This window comes from Syngnathus scovelli, chromosome 6, assembly GCF_024217435.2.
Source record: "Syngnathus scovelli strain Florida chromosome 6, RoL_Ssco_1.2, whole genome shotgun sequence".
Taxonomy (NCBI): domain Eukaryota; kingdom Metazoa; phylum Chordata; class Actinopteri; order Syngnathiformes; family Syngnathidae; genus Syngnathus; species Syngnathus scovelli.
In genome coordinates this window covers 17779950-17799157 of record NC_090852.1, presented here as the reverse complement: position 1 = coordinate 17799157, position 19208 = coordinate 17779950, and the positions used below count along the sequence as shown (strand labels likewise).

Genomic DNA, 19208 nt, shown 5'->3' with positions numbered 1-19208 from the left:
TGCGCGTTACCGCCCTCTTTCGGACAAAACGAAAGGTGACGACTCCAACCCGGATGTAATCTCTTCGCCATGCGACCTGTTCGTGTCCCGGTGACCGTCAGTTTTGAAACAACGTGTTTACACATTTAATAATGCGCTAATTTACCATTTTAATGCAAAAATTTAAAGGTATTATTAGGAGCCTATTTGCTTTTCATTTTAGCAATGTACACTGATGGCATGATTCGTGTTTTTATTTGTTCACAGTCCGAAAGTGTGCATGGTGTTCCATCTTGAAGCTGTGCAAAAATGCCCGCTGGAGTGTCATGGTCTCGTTACCTGAGGATGTACGGAGCATGTATTTTGGCCATGTTTGCCGGGGCACAGGCGGTCCACCAGTACTACCTACCTGACCTGGTGAGGCGACTAAATTCAATATTTCACATTTACAAACGTATTTATCAGTCCACACATGTGGGTGTTAATTTATTACGAAGTATTGACTGATTTAAGTAGCTCTATTTTATGCAGGTATCGTATCAAAATTCTGACAACGCTGATTTCTTTTTTTTTCCATCAGAGTATACCAGAGGTCCCCCCAAAACCTGGTGAGCTAAAGACAGAATTACTGGGCTTGAAACTCAGAGAAGCAGTCGCACAGCAGCAGATGAAAGAAGAACCCAAGACGAACTAATCTGGAGATAATTTATGATGGAAATATTCTCAGGACAATGGACAATATACTGTATTACAGTCATCAGCGAGGTGGAGGAAGATGGTGCATCATCTCCTGCTCATCGGATAAGCATTGTAGAAAATGTTGTTTGTTTCAAAATGTAAATAAAATACAATAAATAAATGGCATTTTTATTGCTTGTAATGAAATTTTGCTAGTATTTAATTGTTGAATTTTGTCACGCCACATTTATGTATGAAATAAAGTTTTTATTGTTTTGATTTCTTTGAAACACAAATGTCGCACGACGACCCTTTTTTTGTGTACGGAGATTTCGTATCCTAGCAACCGAATATCAACATTCAGAATTGTGGACAAGATGGCGACCGAACGGGAAAAAGAAGCTTCTGCTTACCTGGAAAAACACAAAATCTTCGACCTCATGAAAAACCTCACCAGCATGCTCTTTTTTTACAGACCAGGTTAGCCTTTTAAATATTACAAACAACTGTTTTTTAGGGCAGTTTTTTTTTTTTAGGTAAAACGACTCGAGTCAGTTTAATGGTTCTTCTCTCTGATTAAATTATCATTGTTTATTTGTAGTATGTGTACATTTAGTTTCTTGAGCTTATTGTATATTTAGAACGTTTATAGATATCCAGCAATTGTACAGAAATACTATGAAATTTTGCTAATCTTCATAAAAACAGTCACTGTCGACCTTTCCAGTTTACTCCAGTTTGATTGGTTATTGGCAGTTTGATTGGTCATATTTTATTTTGATTGTCTTATTTGTAAACTTAACCTTTTTAGCCGACGTCACTATTGTCTTTTCATCTATTTTCACATTGTTTTCTCATTTGCTCGTCATATTATTTTTCATCTATCTGAATTTGTTTGTTTCTTTTTAGATGATCCCAAAGAGTTTCTCATTGAGAAACTGAAACAACTAAAAGAAGCTCGAGATAACGGCCAAGAAGCGCCCAGTCTCCTCAGCTCTTCCAACCTAGATGCAATATTTGGTCTCGTGGACCCGGCCAATCAAAGACATGTCACGTTTACACAATACAAACAGGGTGAGTGCCAAAGATATAAAAAAAAGAAACATCTTTACATACTGTTCTGTTAAACGAGCCTTTTTTCTTTCTCCTTAGCTCTGATTTCACTGGGCATGAAAGACATCAATGAGTGTCCTGATGGTGTAAACGAAGACAAAATATCCTATGATACTTTCATAACAGAAGGGTAAGAGAGGTTGTGGGAATTGAGTTAAAATTCTTTATTTTTGGATCATAATATTGTGTTATTTTTTTTACAGGATGATAAGCTTGCAGAAAGGCTCATCGACATACAAACAACCTTAAATATTTATTTTTACTCCTAACAGTAACCCTTTTTTGTTTCTTTATACACTTTTGATAGCTGTTCTATTTTAAGCTTTGAGACAGACCTATATGATAGCATGACATTATTTTATAACAATACAAATACAAATAAAACAATGAAGCATTTGATTTGGTGGAACTGAATGATGTGAATCATGGGTAGTGACAGTAAATTATGATTCATTACTTCATTTGAATACTGCACATTTGTCACTCATCCATTTGTCAGTGTAATTAATATTGTTAAAACAAAATATTTTTATGAACACACCAATGAATAAAAAAGTGAATTTCTGTATTTACAGTATATTTGTTTATTGGTTTGTATCAAGTCTATTTTTTTATGTAATTATCTATCATTTATATTTACTTAAGTATTTTAGTTAGATATATTGTCATTTTTCATATGTACTGTATTTATATTATTCATTTTAGTAGTGTTTTGTAGTTTTCACCGGAGAATTAATGGCCGCTTCCCGGTGGGCGTGGCCAAGCCGAATACCGGAAGTGACATGGCTGCCTCCTTGCGTGAAGCCCTTTCTCCTGTCTCTGCTTGTTAGTCTTGGGTGTTTGCTTTTTGCGTTTCTCCTCTCTTTAACTGTCACCGTTTTCCACCCAGTCACAGTCGCTTAGATCCCAGCATGGGCACCGTCCACGCCAGGGTAAGAAAAGCGACGGAAACGTGTTGTTTTTGGCGTTTGACCTCTCGCCGTGTGCGGCTGCTAAGGAGAAAAGCGAGGGAGGCCCTCAGTGACAGCGTCCACCCTTCGACGACACATTGGGCATTAGGGGCGCCTATTAACGAACACAAAATGCATTTTTATACCTCTATCACACTTTATTTGCTGTGCATGTTAAGATATTAACCCAAAAAATGCTAAAAATTGAGGTTTGCTTAGACTGAAGATGCCAGCTCGCTGTCTTCATGCCTTTTTTGTGCATCACATTTTTATCATCTGAGAATGGAAAAATATCAGGAAATTCATTATTGAAATCACAGTGTGCCTCTGATGATTGTTTTTCTTTCTGCAACATGGTGTTGCAGAGCCTGGACCCTCTGCCCATGCAGGGTCCAGAGCTGGGAATTCACGCCGACGACATTGAGCCTCCTGAAATGGAGCAGGAGCCCAAACAGGAGATTCTGGAAAACAAGAATGTAAGATCCATGTAGTTGCCAAGCATGCTATAAAACATCCTTTTATCAAATAATGTTTCTTTTGAAATCCAAAGGTGGTGGTCCAGAGGGTGCATATAGACGGGCTTGGAAGGACCAAGGAGGACCTGCTGTCTTACGAGATCTCAGGCGTTTTCCGAGCAAAGAATTTAATCGATGTATGTATTGTAAATACCACAACGTGAATCTCCGGCTTGTTAACTGAGTCTTCGCTGCTGTGTTAATTCAGGTGATGAAAAAATCCCACGAAGCCAGGCAGAAGCTGCTCCGTCTCGGAATCTTCCGAAAAGTTGAAGTTGTTATTGACACCTCAAGAGGTACGCCAAACAAAAATGCTAACTGTACAAAGCTACTTTGACTTCTTTTTATATTCAAGGTGATGACGCTCTTCCCAACGGCCTCGACGTGACCTTCGAGGTCACCGAGCTGAGGCGGATGACCGGCAGTTACAACACGATGGTTGGCAACAATGAAGGAAGCATGGTGAGTGCGTAACAGGACCATCTCAATCGAGATGTCACTACTCAGTGATGGTTACAATAATACGTCACGGCAGGTGCTGGGAATGAAGTTGCCAAATGTGTTCGGCCGGGCCGAGAAGTTCACCTTTCAATTCTCGTACGGCACCAAAGAGACTTCCTATGGCCTTTCCTTTTTCAAACCTCAAGTGGGGAACTTTGAACGCAAGTAAGAACACATTTTGGATTGATAATTTGTATTTTTTAAGGTCACGTGACTTTCCATCTCTTTCCCTTTCGTGTAGCATCTCGTTCAATGCCTATAAAGTAACGGGTCAATTTCCGTGGAGCTCCCTGCGGGAGACGGATCGTGGCGTCTCGGTGGAGCTGAATGTAAATACCCGCAAGCAGTTACGTTATTGCGAAGAGAATTTTTTTACTGTATGCCATCCATCTTTGCTCAGTTCCCCGTATGGAAGACCAACCAAACCCTGAAGTGGGAAGGCGTGTGGAGAGATTTGGGATGTCTGGCTCGCACCGCCTCCTTCGCTGTCCGGGAAGAGAGCGGACATTCCCTCAAGTCGTCACTGGCGGTATCTTCGATTTTAATCTATCAAGAAATGCACAGTTGTTCCATAAACGGCCATTTTGAATGACATTGAGTCGACTCTAACGATGACATCACCACCGTGGATGACATCTTTCTTTCCCCGTCAGCACGCCATGGTCATCGACACCAGAAATTCCTCCATCCTGCCCAGGAAAGGCGTCCTCTTGAAAATCCATCAGGTCACTTGCAGACCACTTTATTCTCCATTTATCCAAAAACATATTAATGTATTTATTAATTAATTATTTAATGTTTTGCAGGAGCTTGCCGGTTACACGGGAGGAGATGCCAGTTTCCTCAAGGAAGACTTTGAAATCCAGCTCAATAAAAGCCTCTTTTGGGACTCTGTAAGATTTCCACATCTTTGGTCATTTTAAAGCCTGTAAAAATATTAAATGATTCTTCACCCCAAAAATTTTTTCTTTCCCTCGCAGGTTCTGTCTGCCTCCATGTGGGGTGGTTTGCTGCTGCCTATTGGTGAAAAGCCAACAAGCATAGCAGACAGGTTTTTAGAGTTTTCTTGTTTTATTTTAAATGGGGAAAAGATCATAATTTTCTTCGTCATCCCTCCAGGTTCTATCTAGGTGGCCCCACCAGTATTCGTGGTTTCAGCATGTATAGCATGGGCCCGCAGAGCGAAGGTGAGATTCATCATCAGCTTCGAGGCTTCTTTTTGTGTTTGTTAAGTTTTGGTGTTTTGTTTTTTTACTGGTATGACAGGCGATTACCTGGGAGGAGAAGCCTACTGGGCGGGAGGCCTTCACCTCTACACTCCGCTGCCCTTCCGGCCAGGCAGGGGGGGCTTCGGCGACCTCTTCCGAACGCATTTCTTTCTCAACGCCGGGAATCTTTGTAACCTTAACTATGGTGAATAAGCTCCTAAGAAAAAAAAAAAAAAGGTTGCTGTGTCTTAAAAGTTTAACAGGTTTGTCTTGGTTAGGGGAGGGACCTCAAGCACATTTGAAGAAGCTGGCTGAGTGCATTCGCTGGTCATATGGACTTGGCATTGTGTTGCGTTTGGGCAACATTGCCAGACTGGAGCTGAACTACTGCATTCCCATGGGAGTTCAGAGTGGAGATAGGTAAAAGATTTTTCTTGGTCTCTTTTTTTTTTTTATATTACAAAAATATGGAATTTGAATGCCTGCTGTCTTCCAGGATATGTGATGGGGTGCAGTTTGGAGCAGGAATACGCTTCCTCTGAAGCCACGAGTCTCTGTATAACAGAAACGCCACGGCGCTGAAAGGGAAGACTGCGAATATTAGATGTTTGTTTGCAACTTATCACTTCAATGATAAACATGTTTGCACTGAATTAGCGTTGCTCAGTTTTCTTTTCATACCTTTGAAAATATATTTGTACTGGGTTTATTTGTCTTTTAGGCTCGTTACTTTTTATAACCTTAGCAGATGCCATCATGTTTAAAAAAAAAGTTCGTTAAAGTAAACAAGAGACTTGGAGAAGCAACATAGTTGTGTCAGCTCAATAACCAACAGACTCTGGTATTCAAAAATTCTCCATATAATCTGAGATCATACAATTGAGGTGTTTATTCTCTGTTGTTTTATTATTAGCCAATTTAGTTTTTTTCCCCACATTATTTTGATTGCATGAACGCACCTTTGGCTTACTTTTTTTTCTCAGTCATTTCGACTTTTGTCCTTAAATTATTTTTATCAACTTTTAGTTAAGGACTTAAATCAATACACGTACAGATAAAAAAAAAATTATTGAATGAATGGCTAATGGCTGCGTCAAATGAGCGCCATAACTGCGCGGCTCTTTCCGCTCTTTTTTAGTCACATGTGTCTTAATCCGCTTTGTGATTGGCTAAATGTGCACATGCGCCTCGTCATTACTTCCGTAGCCGCCTAGCTTAGCCCGCTCTCGTCCGCAGAACGTTGCAGCTATTGCAGACGACGAGTGTGGACTGATCATCGAAATTTCGCCTCCCTACTCCCATTTTGCGTACACAAAATAGCGGTGTAGCGCCACGACCCCTGTTAATCATTGATAAAAAGAATCGAGAGGGTATTTTTTTTTGGTATTAGTTTTAATTTGAGCTGAGTGCCAGGCACATCGGACGCACGCTGATGGCGGTCACTATTGAGGATCTCTATCGAAGCTACGGGGTCCTTGCTGATGCCAAGGACGATGTCAGCCAGGTAAGGAAAATAGCAAAAACACAGTATTTGTGTTGAATTAGAATCTTAGCGAAAACGCTAAACTTTCATTTATATCTTTTATTGCTGGTTGTTAGCTTACGTAAGCTTATGTTGTGAGTAGGGGGGGGGGGGGGGGTGCTAAGCTAGCGGCTAGCTTATAGCCGACTGATGTTCTCTTGTTAATTCACAATAGAACGTTTTTTGAGGCATTTTTTGTTTTTTCAAAACACAGTTGGACCTTTGAAGTATTTGTCCTTTCTAATAATGAACACAGTTAATAGAGTAATAACAGGATAGCGAGAAATTAAATGCTTTTATTTTACTCCGTTATATTAGTTTTACTCATTTTTCTTTCCTCTTTATTAAACTCAATTCCTTCCCTCAGTCCTTTTTTCCTCCTTCCACCTCAGATTTGTTTTCCCCTTTCCTTCCCTCAGACTTTATTGTTATGCAAACTTTTTTCTGTTTCTCGAAACTACTTTGTTTACCTTCCTTCTGTACCTGTCCTATACTGCTTTAAAATCCCCTTTCTTTGTTCTTGAGAGAAAAGGATTTAGTAAAATACTTCTTCAATATCAATCTACAGTTTTCTAATGAGCAAATCAATCAGTGACGACAATAACGTTGAACAAATGTGCTTCTTGTTCCTTGCATTTTGCAGCACAAAGACGCCTACCAAGTCATCCTGAATGGCGTGAAAGGCGGGCCCAAGGAGAAGCGCCTGGCGGCTCAATTCATCCCAAAGTTCTTCAGCAGCTTTCCGGAGTTTGCCGACGCGGCCATCAACGCCCAGCTGGATCTCTGCGAAGACGATGACGTGTCGGTAAGTAGTGTCTCGAAAATTGAACCTCAGGCTACGTTGGCGCGCTGGCATTTCCAATCGTCTCACAATCCGCCTGCTCACTATGGTCCAGATTCGACGGCAGGCTATCAAGGAGCTTCCGCGGTTTGCAACTGGCGACAACATCCTCAAGGTGTCCGATATTCTCACCCAACTCCTCCAGACAGGTATTGGATTGGATTTATTGATAACGAAGTGATACCTTGATTTGTGAGTGTGCAGCAATTACAATTTATTTACTCATCTTTACGGAAACGAAGTATAATATCTACTTTCCTCTTTTAGATGACACCGCTGAGTTCAACCAAGTGAACGTTTCGCTGATTTCCATCTTCAAGATTGACGCGAAGGGTACGCGAGTGTGCTTTTCAGTACGTCTTTGCATTTTTTTCCCCCTCCCTACTAACTTGATGAAGGACGTTGCGTGTCCCGCAGGCACCCTCGGCGGGCTCTTCTCGCAGATCCTTCAAGGGGAGGACATTGTGCGCGAGCGGGCCATTAAATTTCTCTCCACTAAGCTCAAGACCCTGCCCGAGGACGTCATGACGAAGGAGGTGGAGGAGTACGTCTTTGCCGAGACGAAGAAGGTTCGCCTTGTGTCTTTGTAAATTCAATTTGTTGTTGCTCTTGTTGACGATGTACCCCGCTCGCTCGCAGGTGCTGGAGGACGTGACGGGCGAGGAGTTTGTGCTGCTGATGCGTTTGGTGTCGGGACTGCGCGTGCTGCAGACGGTGAGCGGGCGCCAGCAGCTGGTAGAGCTGGTGGTGGACCAGGCCTTCCTGGAGCAGGCGCTCAACCCGGCCGACCCCGACACGGTGGACCGCCTGCTTCAGTGCACGCGCCAGGCACTGCCCCTCTTCTCCGTGAGTACACCAACATTTTTTTGTAGATTAAATAGAGCTTAGAGTTTCTGAAGCTGTTTTTTTGGGGGTCAAAAGGTCACTCACTGTGTTCCATTCTTTCTCCTGTAGAAAAATGTTCATTCCACACGTTTTGTGACCTACTTTTGTGAACACGTCCTGCCCAACCTCAGCACGCTGACGACTCCTGTGGCCGAGCTCGACATTCAACTCGAGGTCAGTGTCGAGTTCCTCCGTTTGTCGTTTTAAAAAGTTCGAATGCGGCAACTCGATTGGCTTTTTCACGTCCGTGTGCGTAGGTCCTCAAACTGCTGGCAGAGATGAGTCCTTTCTGTGGTGACATGGAGAAGCTGGAGACCAACCTCAACATGCTTTTCACCAAGCTGCTGGTGGGTAAACACATCGGCACAAACTGGTGTCATTGCGGCTATGTTGACAGGCATTCATTTCGCACATTTCTTTTTTTTTTTCCATAGGAGTACATGCCTCTGCCCCCGGAAGAGGTGGAGAACGGCGAGCAGCAAACCGGCGAGGAGCCCAAGCTGCAGTTTAGCTACGTGGAGTGTCTGCTCTTCAGCTTCCATCAGCTGGGCAAGAAGCTGCCCGACTTCCTCATTGACAAAGTGGACGCCGAGCGCCTCAAAGACTTCAAGATCAGGTGGGCGTCACTCGCAGTCGAGAGGCATCACACTGATGTCACCTTTTGGACGCCATCTAAAAACCCGCACACGTGTCATCGGACTTGCAGGTTACAGTATTTCGCCAGAGGCCTGCAGGTTTACATCAGACAGCTGCGAGTGGCTCTGCAGGGCAAGACGGGAGAAGCGCTCAAGACGGACGAGGTGGACCCAGCGGTCGCTCGGAGTCTGTCGCCACGTCAGTGCTGACCGGGTCTTTTATTTTTTTTCCAGAATAAGATCAAAGTAGTGGCCCTGAAGATTACAAACAACATCAACGTCCTCATCAAGGTTGGTCGCAGTTTGATGAGGAACTCAACCCAAATGTCTTATTCGTGTCCAGAAATTAATCAATACGCTATCATTGGCCCCCAACTCAATTATTACTCTGCATCTCAGGATCTCTTCCACAACCCTCCATCATTCAAGAGTGCCGTTTCTCTGTCTTGGAAGCCAGTCCAGAAGACCGAGGCGGCAGCCGTGGCGTACGTTTTGACACGTTCAAACGAGTCTGAAATATCCTTGCTTGACTGACCAATCACTTCCCCAATCTCCGCCCGCAGTCTGAAGCGTCCGTCCAGCGACGACGCAGGCTCGGTCGCCAGCGTGAAGAAGCAGACGGCCCCGCAGCCTCGGCGGGACGCTCGGCAAATCTACAACCCACCCAGCGGCAAATACAGCGCCTCCCTAGGAAACTTAAACTACGGTGGGAATGCAAAAACACCACATTGACCTTTTGGTAGTAATCTACTGATATGTTGTTCTTGATTATTTTATGGACACTTTATGGCTGGCCATGATTCTATTTTGCAAAATTTGCGTACTGATAACCAGATTTGATTTCGATCAAAACATACCGTAATTTCCGGACTATAAGCCGCGACTTTTTTCCAAAATTTTGAACCCTGCGGCTTATAGTCAGGTGCGGCTTATATACGATTTTTTTCATGATTTTTGTGATGACTTGATCACTTTTATACACTCGCAAAAAGGCTGTGGACCACTGTTGTGTGGTATCTTGAAGAACAAAACAACAACAAAAATACTATTTTGAAACACTACTATGGCCGCTGTTTATTCTGGCTGTGTTGCTTGTGACTATTATGAGCTTTAGTAGGAATACACGCTAGGTGACCTGCGTCAAAAGGCTCTAAACCCTTTTTCATACTCTGCCATGTGACTCAGAGATTACACAAAGCAGTGGCGCTGTTTGGACCATCTGCATTGTATTAAAACCCAATCAATCAACATTTAAATTCAATTATTCTGACATTGTGCTCACCAAAAACAAGTTGTAATGAATGTGAACTTTTAATGCATTTTATTCAGAAGGTTACTTTGAACCCTGAGGCTTAAATGGCGGCGCGGCATATTTATGGATTTTTACGGCTTTCTGAGTACTGTCTTTCTTTGTAAAAAAAAACTCATGTGCACGTGCGGCTTATAGTCCGGTGCGGCTTATGTAAGAAAAAAACTAAAATATCCCTGAATTTTAGCTGGTGCGGCTTATAGTCAGGTGCGGCTTATAGTCCAGAAATTACGGTAATTACCAACATTAAAAATGTCATAGCAGTTTGCAAAATTTTTGGTACACAAAAAGTTGAGTTGATTGGTCCAAAGCAGCTACACTATTTGAAGAGTGTATACTAATTGACAAATCAATAACGAATATATTTGCAAGTGGATCGTTTTAGGTCGCACGGGAGCTTGAAATAAATTAAAAAACCTTGAAGGATTTTTTTTTTTAATTCATTAATTCAATGAACAACAAAAATGAAAGCATTTTTGAGTTTCAAATTTATCAGTTAAAAGGAAAAAAAATTCTGAATCTTTGGTTTTCCTCATGTATAGATTAAAATAAATCAAAATGAAGTGAAATGCTCTTGGATCCTGATTTAAAAATTTGAAATGAATCAAAATACAAATAAAAAACGCGCCTCTTAAATGATACTGAAAGTTCGCGTGCAGCATGTACAGAAACACTCAACATAATTCCGAGCTCTTATCAAATTGGATTTATTTTGTATGATTTGTGTGGGCCATTGCTAACGTTGTGGTTTCCACCGACAATGTTGCCTACAGAGCAGCGCGGCGGCTTCAGGGGCGGACGGGGACGGGGCTTCGGCACCAGAGGCAACAGAAGCCGAGGGCGGATCTACTAAGCCGGGTCACAAGGGGAGGGGGTGTGTGCTCGCTTGTCACTCATTGAACTGCATCACGCCGAAATCTTTACCGTCAATCTAAACGGACACCACTTTTGTCCCACTTCCATGTTTTAATTAGTTTCCATGTTTTTTTTTTTTTTAAACTACTCCTCCTCCTCACATCTTCCTCACAATGGACTTTTCTATCCAGACCAACTAGAAGTCGTCAAGAAGCCAAGGCCCGTAGCACTAGCTCCTCTCCCTTGTTTTTATCTATGACGTGTATTCTTGTGGAACAAAAAGACTGCAAAGTTGTGACACACGAGTAGTTTTGGTCTCGCTGGGAATTTTTTCAAAAGGAAAAAAAAAAGAGAAAAAAAAAAGATCCTCATTTTGTCCTGCAAAGTAATGTTAGGGTGCATTTTTTTTGTTACCTGTTTATTTAATCTTGTTTTCATTTTTTAAATTGTTGTTAGATGAGCTTCAGTATGAATCGGGCAATTATTAGAACTTTGTAAGAATTGACAATGTCGGATTTTTATCATAAACTTGTTTGGAAGTATGAACGGTGGCTGTCATGTCTTCATGTACGATAAATGTATTGATCGTTTTTCTTTCCAGGAGTGGGGGTGGGTGGGTTACAAAGCAAACATGAAAAAAATGAATCCATAACTTTACGTGTCCCTGCTGAAAAATTTCTTTAGTATCCAACCTCATGCTAATTCAATTTCGCACCCAAAAAACCATTCCAATTCTGAAAAAAAAACCCAGTGGATTAAAAAATAATCGGAGGAAGCTCTGTTTATTTTAATTACCACATGCATGTTTTTTCTGTCTTGGGATTTAGTATAGAACAAAGGAGCCCAAAAAAATAATAATTAAATGTTGTGACAGGCTCTCCCCTCTAGGGGGCGATGCAGACCAGGGTTTTCCCTCATGCCAGAGCAACAACCAGTTCTATTTTTAGCCCCGTTGATCGTTTCAGGCTTCATTCTTTCTTTGTCTTGCATACAGAAAAAAAATACATGTATGTTTTAAGCAATAATGTTCTTTAAGCGAAAAAATAATTTATATGAAATACACCAAATGATGTTTTGTGCCTATGAAAACATTTAGCAAAAATTTTCACATTGTACTCAAATTCTCCAATATCTGCCTTGTTATTGATATGATAAACGTATGCTGCAATCATGTTGCCAAAAAAGCCCTAAAAATCAATGCAAATTATAATTAACACATTTTAATCGAAACACACAATCTGGGTCCGTGCACTGGATGTTATTGCATTATATTTTGAATGAAAAGCCCCGTGAGCATTACACTCATCTGTCTGATTTATTAATTATTATTTTTTTAATTTTGTCTTAGCAATCTACTCAAACTGTCCATTTTCCGTGGTACGTTTAAGGTCCATGAACGTCGCCTCTATGACCAGCAGGGGGCGGTAAGCAACCGTGGGAAAAGAACTCCAGTGATTGATCGTGACCAGGTATTTCCCAAAGCACGCGCGCGCGCACACACACACACACACACACACACTGCAGAATTTAAAATAATCATGCAGTGATACAGGAAGAGGTGTGGGCGGACAGGGGATCAAAACTAGATATGATTTGGATCCGGAGTTTTCTTTTTCCATGCCTTTCTATTCCCATTGGAAGCAGAGTGTCTCCGTTTTCAGGGGTTCAAAAAAAATGTAACCATTAAAAAAATCCCGAGTTAATTTGCTTTCTTTTTTTGTCCGCCCCCCAATCAGATCCTTCCTATAACTCACACATCGGATCATCCGCTCCAATGGAAACGCAAGAAAGAAATTCCACCAACTGACAGGTAACTTCACTTCTCGCCTCTTACGACCCGCTTGGGTCCAATGGTGTTACCATGGCAACCACCCAAACCAAAGTAAATAAATCAATTCTTCTCCCAAAATGAGAATATAATATACCACAATGCAAAGTTTTGGTTGAAACTAAATGAAATGAAAAAAAAAAGAAAATAATCCGCATAAAATATGTTGATTGTGTTTGATTGTCGTTTGAGGTCTGTAAAAAGGCTATAAAAAGAATCAACTGCGTCAGCGATGCACTTTTTTCCCCTCCTTTTGGCATCACCGAGAACAAACGACATATTTATACCCCAGATAAATTAGTTTTTTTTTTTTGGAACCACTGAAGTTTAAATTACTACATCCTTATCATGACTATTTTCTTTGGAACTCTCCTTGGTGCTGAACCACTATGTCCTAATATGAACTGTCACAGCTATACGATGATATAAAACCACAAAATCTTTTTTTTTTTAAAGCAGAGTTCCTCACATACGCTTTCCCACCACTTCCTGCCCTACCAGTTTGTAATTGAGTAACATCTCGCCCACCGAATAAGAACTTAATCCCTTTTGTTTACATCAGCGGCTATGCCACGCAATAGCTAGTTAGCGACGCCACCACTCCAAAAATGCACCCACGAGTGCTTCATTCTTCGCTGTCCATTTTCTAAGTCATATTACAGATATTTGATTGACAGTTGAGTAGGGCGGTGGTTTCAGTGCTATTAGTGGCAGTTGAGTGGTGTTTATTTTGAAGCCTCATTTTATACACTTGATCATTTCTCGATTTAAATTTGACAGTGTTGCTCACTCCGATCTTCTCGGTGTTGTATCAAATTCCAAATTTTCCCTTTCAGCCCGTTCTTCTTAATCTTTCCTTTTTTCTCCTCGTCCTTCTTCATAATATTCGCTTTCGAGTCGATATACCCAAATATAATAAGCACATACTGTATCTGTATTTATGTATGTATGTATGGATATGCATGAAAAGCCACCCGCCCCCTCATGCGCAATGCTGGGAATAGTAACAGTGCGGCGAGGCAGCGCTAAATATAGCAGCCAGTGAGTGTTAACATGTCAACTTCAACGGGAGTGCGGAGGAGCGCTTGCTGCTGCACGTGTGTGTATGAGGTGTGTGTGTGTGTATATATAAATATAAACCCGCACATGGAGTTTGGCGATAAAAGTGAATCATCGCAAATATGCGAACAACACAAAGCGGTGACATCATGTTAAAGCACACAAGTGGCTGCCATCTATGTGGAATTAAAATAAAAAACTGAATGAGCACTTTAAACACCTCTAAAATGTTCTATAACAAATAAATTGATGGAAAAATATTTGATGACCAAAGCCTATTCGACACAAAAGATGCTCTATTTACGCGATTTAAATGAGAAGTCGACCCCCACATTTCCAATATTACGCACCCCACTCTCGTCCAAACGCTGCCTTCTGATTCATATTGTGTTTGGGGAATATGAATATAAATAAATTTAAATCCACCCATTTTTATCCATCACAATTGTTCAGACTCAGGTAACAGCCAATCACGGCTCAGCTTGCAAACATTACCTAACCTGACTCAGAAAACAGATGAGCCATGATTGGGCGTAACCTGAGCAACCGTGATGTCATTTTCAGTCCACAGCAAAATGGCCACCACCCTAAAATGAACATTTTTGACTTGTCTTCCTGTTTGACTTAAGTTTTTCTGGTGAGGCATCCAACGAATGACAGCTTTGTGTGGTTGAAATATTGAATTTCGACTCTTTTCCTCTAATCTGAACTTGTTTTTGGACCAGATTGTTTACACATGATGTCACACCCAAAACATTTGTCATCTTGATAGCCATCTGCACTGTTCCATTGATGACGACTACATCAGAGTAGATGCACCATCTTGAGAAGGTGGTAGTGGTGGTGAGCAAAGGAGGAGTAGGAAGGTCTATTTTTACCACGGCTTCATCTTGGAAATAGAATGCGGGCTAAAAAAAAAAAAAAAAGCTCGGTTGGAGCTCCATTGAAGACGCTTGTGCAGCAAAGCGTGCGCTTATTTGATTGAAGGAGACTTTAAACATGCTCCCTACCCGTCCTAACCGAAGCGTGTTACGTAATGGAGCATGTGAATGTCAGGAGTGAGGGAGGAGGAGAAAAAGAGGAGGAGGAGGAGAATGTCTTGCCTTCGTTTCTTTTTTTTTTTTCAATTGTGCACATCCCCCCTTGAATTTGCGTTGTCCATTGAAATTAACTGGAATAAAATCTCATTTGAAAATTGTATCATAACGTGGATCTTAGGTTAATTGAACGTAAAGGAACATTTCAAATCGAAATGACTCACATTTGAAATTCAATTTAAAATTACACATCAAATTAATAAATTTTTTTTATCAATGTTGAACTACTTTGAAAAAGGGTAATATCTAATTCTCCCCAATTTTTTTTAGACAGTTTCCCCCAATAAAATAAAGGAAATATCACTTATTTATTTATTTATTTATTTATTTATTTATTTATTTATTTATTTATTTATTTATTTATTTATGTATTTATTTATTTATTTATTTTTAAAATTGAAATTAAGAATACATTTTACTGTGTTTGAAATGAAATTAACATTCAAACCTAAGCAAACTTTCATTTGACATTATTTTTAAAGATTAAATTAGTATGGCTCACTATTTGGCAAGTCCAAGCTGCCCCCCCCAGAATCCTTTTTTTTTTTTTCCCTCCTTGCCAATTAGTATCTTGTTTGTTCAATTCATCATCCAACAATAATCAAAATAAAAAGGGGGGGGGGGCAAGTTCACACCCTTCTTTCTTTTTCCTTTTTTTTTTTTCCTTTTTCCTTCTACACACACATATCCCAAAACTCCTGGCAGGCGGGGAACACTGTGTACTCTACTCTTCACATGTCCACCGAGACGCCCCCCTCCATTCCTAAACACACACACACACACACGTACACACACACACACAGTGGAACACTCCTGACACTCCTGCGTTCATTCACAGTCTGCTGGCAAAACGTTGTGAATGGGTGAGTCTGGGAGTGATGAATGAAGGAGTGAGTGAATGAAGAAGCCAGCCCTCCTTCTTCTCAGTCTCAATGGGGCTTGTCCTTCCATTTCTTTTCTTCCTCTGGTCGTGCTAATAAACACATAAGGGAAGCAAACACACACATTAGCATAGTGTGTGTGTTTTGCATTTGTGACAATAGTGTCCTCTGGAGATGCTTTATTGTGTGCAGCAGAGCTCCCAACCAAACATGTGATGCCATGGATTCTGCGTGTGAGTGTGTGTTGTGTGTGTGTGTGTGTGTGCTAAGTCTAAAAATAGCCCCACTATAGCTCTGCTCTTCCATTGACATCATTTAGGTAGGAGAGATGGAAAAATAAATCGTAGGGAAATCGGGATGTAGGGACACAGTGGGGTTCCTAAAAAAAAAATCTAATTTAGATATTTTTAGGGTGTATAGTGATTGTATTTTTTGGGGTCATTCATTTGTGACAGATTTAAAAAATCAAAAATCTGCAAATGCCACCAAGTGGAAATCTGTGAGGTCCAGTCTATGAAATGAATATAAAGAAAACTAGAAAAAACATGGTTTTTTTTTCCCCCAGTGGATTAATTGCAATTGTTTTATTGTTAGCACTGAAAAGTGACACCCAAAATCGGTATAAGGTTCCGAAACGGGATGACGACAATTACTGGAAAGATGCGAGCCACCAACATGAGTGGGAAGCCGCCAGCAGATGGGAAGGGACATTAGAACAAATTAAAAGGGCGTGTGCGTGCGTGCGTGTGTGTATTTCCGAGTGCCTCCGTCACGCCCAACATCTCGCCGTGTGTCGTCAGCCTTGGCAGCCACGCCTGAGTGCTGCGTGACTTTCTCCAGTGACGTGCTTCTGTCGTACAAGAACCCCCCCACCCCCTCCCCCTACTCCTGGCGGGGGCTCTCCTCCATCTTGTCCTCCTTTTTAGGCCTCACATGTTTGATCGCTGGTTCTTTTAGGCAACGACAATCAAACATATTTATTTATTTAATCTTCTCTCGAGCTACCTAGCTAAAGGGCACACCTGAACATTGAGACATTTTCCAAAAATAAATCCAGTAGCTAATAAAAGCTAAATGTTATCAAAAAATTTTGTTCACCTTTTTTTTTGAGGTACAAAAAAAATATGCGTCCATCCCAAAATGTTTTTCTTAACCTAGCGGCACCTCGCCTGTTAGCTAACAAAGCTAACAGTTAGCACTTAAAAAGGACTCTGTGAATTTATTTTCCCTTTTTTGGGGTGTTTAAGATACAGTGGAAATGACCCTCAAGCCCAAAATGAAAATGGTACAGTCCACATTATCTATTCTTTGTGCTTTAGTTTCCGTTGTTGCCCTTGAACCATATGGTGGCCTGCTCGCTAACAAAAACAACAAGTAAACATTTGTCCCATTTCTAACATGTTATAGCGCCACCTATGGCTTTGGAGTCCGTTCTTCCTCACAGCTTGAAGACTTCTTGAGGTGAGTCGTCAACACCACCCGGAATGGATCCATCTTCCTCCACTCCTTCCTCCACCAAACGTATTCACGTGTGTTTGTGTCACCTCTAAAGCTCCAAGTACCAAAAGGCGAGAATCGCAACCTCCCACGACACCAGAGCCTACGGTCCACCTCAATTCAAGTGGATGATTCATAACTGCTAATTTTGTCCTGACGCCGCGTGTGAGTGAGTGTTTATCTTTTTCTGTCTCTCTTTGTCACTCTTTCCTTCACACTGGAATGTGGAAAAACACAAACGCACAGTGGCGGCGTGAAGCTGCGCCAAAAATACAAAATAAACAGCTTCAATCTGTGCTTATCCAGTGGCGCCTCGAGACGTCGGTGTCACGACTTGGATTTTCCAAGAGCCTTCATTTGGCTGTTTGTGATTTTTTTTTAAGAAAGGCTTGTTGATTCTTTTTAATTAATTCATCAATTTAATTTATTTTATAATTTATATATTTAATTTATCCATTTTAGTTATTCAGTATCCAATTATTTATTTTATAATTTATATATTTAATTTATCCATTTAGTTATTCAGTATCCAATTAAAAGGTACAACAAAGACAATTACATGTGTATTTAAAATGACCTCATAAGCTAAGCGGCTAAGTCTGCTAATGCTAATGCCTAGCGAAATGCTACCAAAAGGGGCGGAGCTAGATACTGGGCAGAATGTGGGTCGGTTGCTCACCTCACGAAAGTGAAAGACAAAATAACAGCAACGCCTGTCTTGTTACAAAGAAAGATGTCCGCATTGTTCCCTTCATGGACACAGCTAAAACGACCTCGCACTGCGGTTCAGCACCACGGACAGCTCCCGCTCTGTCAATTCGTTATTAACCAGCCACTTCCTGGATGGCAAATCCTGCCGGTGACGTCATAGCGCGATGATAACCGCTGTTCTTTTTCTACCCTTCATCTTCTTCTCTTTGTTTGATTCATTCTGGATTTTTAATGATGTTTATATCATTGTTCTTCAACGTCAGGGGTCTTCAAGGTGTCCCCGTTCCCCTCCGCCTTAAGGTTAAACGGGGGGAACGGGTTGTTGAACGTAGTCGGCCGGGAAGGCAGGAAGATATTTTTAGACCAGCTCGAAAGAGAGCGAGGGAAAGAGACGCATGTAGACGTTTCCATTCTGACATTTTTGACCCGAAAGATAATTGTAGCGCCATCTGCTTGCATCCCAATGTGGAATCTCATTTGTTTGTACGTGTCCTTGTGTGTGTGTAGGATGATGATGGTGGTGGTGGGCTATTTGGGTGATAAAACATCACCCCAAAACACCCTGACCTTAAACGCTCCCTCCCTCTGTCTGTCTGTCTGTCTCTCTCTCTCTCTCGCTCTGCTTGTGAGCTGAATTAATTTGATACTATTTTTGAAAGTCAGTGTTTCTAAGGGATACCTAATGACGCAATGACGTCAATGCAGGTCAATAACACGCCGTCGGAGAGAAAGAGAGAGAGAGAGGGGGGGGAGAGACACTCATGACAGCTAGAGGGAAAAGAGAGAGAGTGCTGCTTTTTTTTTTTTTTTTCCTCAGCTCCACACAGAGACTGACATGGTGCCTCTCCAGCCCAGCCGTGGTGCCTTGTTTCTGGGTACAACTTGACTGTGAGCCCTCCATCCTCCATTCTTGCTGGGTTTCCATGAAAGCATGCGTCATTTTCTCATGTCTGGAAACGCACACACACATTTTGGCATGCTTACTATACAGCCCATACCCGGAGCTTCATTTCTGGGTAAGACTTAGCTGTGCCCGCCCCCCCTCGCCTCCATCCCTCGCTAGATGTTCTATTTCTATGCTTTTTCTCCTTCTCGTGTCCCATCTCTGTCTGCAAAGACACACATACGCACGAACAGTGAGGTA

General features: G+C 41.5%; 4 protein-coding genes across 6 annotated transcripts in view; all 4 read left to right on the top strand.

The window, feature by feature from the left end:
• Window positions 1-17: 17 nt before the first annotated feature.
• Window positions 18-864, top strand: uqcc6 (ubiquinol-cytochrome c reductase complex assembly factor 6). Its single transcript, XM_049723771.2, has 3 exons — window positions 18-168; window positions 247-396; window positions 560-864. The coding sequence occupies exons 2-3, from the start codon at window positions 289-291 to the stop codon at window positions 671-673; spliced, it is 222 nt and encodes a 73-aa protein (XP_049579728.1). The 5' UTR covers window positions 18-168; window positions 247-288; the 3' UTR covers window positions 674-864.
• Window positions 865-983: 119 nt separating this feature from the next.
• efcab10 (EF-hand calcium binding domain 10) lies at window positions 984-2344 on the top strand. Its single transcript, XM_049723770.1, has 4 exons — window positions 984-1137; window positions 1567-1731; window positions 1810-1900; window positions 1974-2344. The coding sequence occupies exons 1-4, from the start codon at window positions 1035-1037 to the stop codon at window positions 2017-2019; spliced, it is 405 nt and encodes a 134-aa protein (XP_049579727.1). The 5' UTR covers window positions 984-1034; the 3' UTR covers window positions 2020-2344.
• A 189-nt stretch (window positions 2345-2533) lies between these two features.
• Window positions 2534-5597, top strand: samm50 (SAMM50 sorting and assembly machinery component). Of its 2 annotated transcripts, none has more exons than XM_049723722.1 (15): window positions 2534-2702; window positions 3086-3196; window positions 3271-3372; window positions 3444-3531; window positions 3591-3697; window positions 3771-3901; window positions 3978-4065; window positions 4137-4265; window positions 4390-4461; window positions 4543-4629; window positions 4717-4787; window positions 4856-4923; window positions 5003-5149; window positions 5223-5364; window positions 5441-5597. In XM_049723722.1, exons 1-15 carry the CDS (start codon window positions 2682-2684, stop codon window positions 5484-5486), a joined length of 1410 nt encoding a protein of 469 aa, XP_049579679.1. In that variant the 5' UTR covers window positions 2534-2681; the 3' UTR covers window positions 5487-5597. The 2 variants fall into 2 exon arrangements, with proteins under 2 accessions (XP_049579679.1, XP_049579678.1); XM_049723721.1 differs by having other exon boundaries at window positions 4856-4925; window positions 4996-5149.
• Window positions 5598-6134: 537 nt separating this feature from the next.
• The window catches only part of api5 (apoptosis inhibitor 5), a 51338-nt gene continuing 38264 nt past the window's right edge, over window positions 6135-19208 (top strand). Inside the window, exons 1-14 of one of the 2 annotated variants that reach the window (XM_049723716.2) lie at window positions 6135-6448; window positions 7110-7271; window positions 7363-7456; window positions 7575-7640; window positions 7725-7876; window positions 7947-8153; window positions 8262-8366; window positions 8450-8539; window positions 8627-8808; window positions 8899-8992; window positions 9062-9118; window positions 9227-9312; window positions 9391-9533; window positions 10910-11537. In XM_049723716.2, the coding sequence (XP_049579673.1) occupies window positions 6377-6448; window positions 7110-7271; window positions 7363-7456; window positions 7575-7640; window positions 7725-7876; window positions 7947-8153; window positions 8262-8366; window positions 8450-8539; window positions 8627-8808; window positions 8899-8992; window positions 9062-9118; window positions 9227-9312; window positions 9391-9533; window positions 10910-10989 (1590 nt within the window). In that variant the 5' untranslated portion in view covers window positions 6135-6376 and the 3' untranslated portion in view covers window positions 10990-11537. Of the gene's footprint in view, window positions 6449-7109; window positions 7272-7362; window positions 7457-7574; window positions 7641-7724; window positions 7877-7946; window positions 8154-8261; window positions 8367-8449; window positions 8540-8626; window positions 8809-8898; window positions 8993-9061; window positions 9119-9226; window positions 9313-9390; window positions 9534-10909; window positions 11538-19208 lie in introns of those variants that run through there. The other variant, XM_068651189.1, reaches the window with a different exon arrangement.

Excerpts from the sequence above, each read along its gene's own strand:
- efcab10 (XM_049723770.1), top strand. The coding sequence starts at position 1,035 with ATGGCGACCGAACGGGAAAAAGAAGCTTCTGCTTACCTGGAAAAACAC. Across the intron at positions 1,732-1,809 it reads GTTTACACAATACAAACAGG|CTCTGATTTCACTGGGCATG; the intron begins GTGAGTGCCAAA and ends CTTTCTCCTTAG. Across the intron at positions 1,901-1,973 it reads GATACTTTCATAACAGAAGG|GATGATAAGCTTGCAGAAAG; the intron begins GTAAGAGAGGTT and ends TTTTTTTTACAG.
- samm50 (XM_049723721.1), top strand. The coding sequence starts at position 2,682 with ATGGGCACCGTCCACGCCAGG. Across the intron at positions 4,462-4,542 it reads TCCTCTTGAAAATCCATCAG|GAGCTTGCCGGTTACACGGG; the intron begins GTCACTTGCAGA and ends AATGTTTTGCAG. Across the intron at positions 4,788-4,855 it reads CCAACAAGCATAGCAGACAG|GTTCTATCTAGGTGGCCCCA; the intron begins GTTTTTAGAGTT and ends TCATCCCTCCAG.
- uqcc6 (XM_049723771.2), top strand. The coding sequence starts at position 289 with ATGCCCGCTGGAGTGTCATGGTCTCGTTACCTGAGGATGTACGGAGCA. Across the intron at positions 397-559 it reads AGTACTACCTACCTGACCTG|AGTATACCAGAGGTCCCCCC; the intron begins GTGAGGCGACTA and ends TTTTTCCATCAG.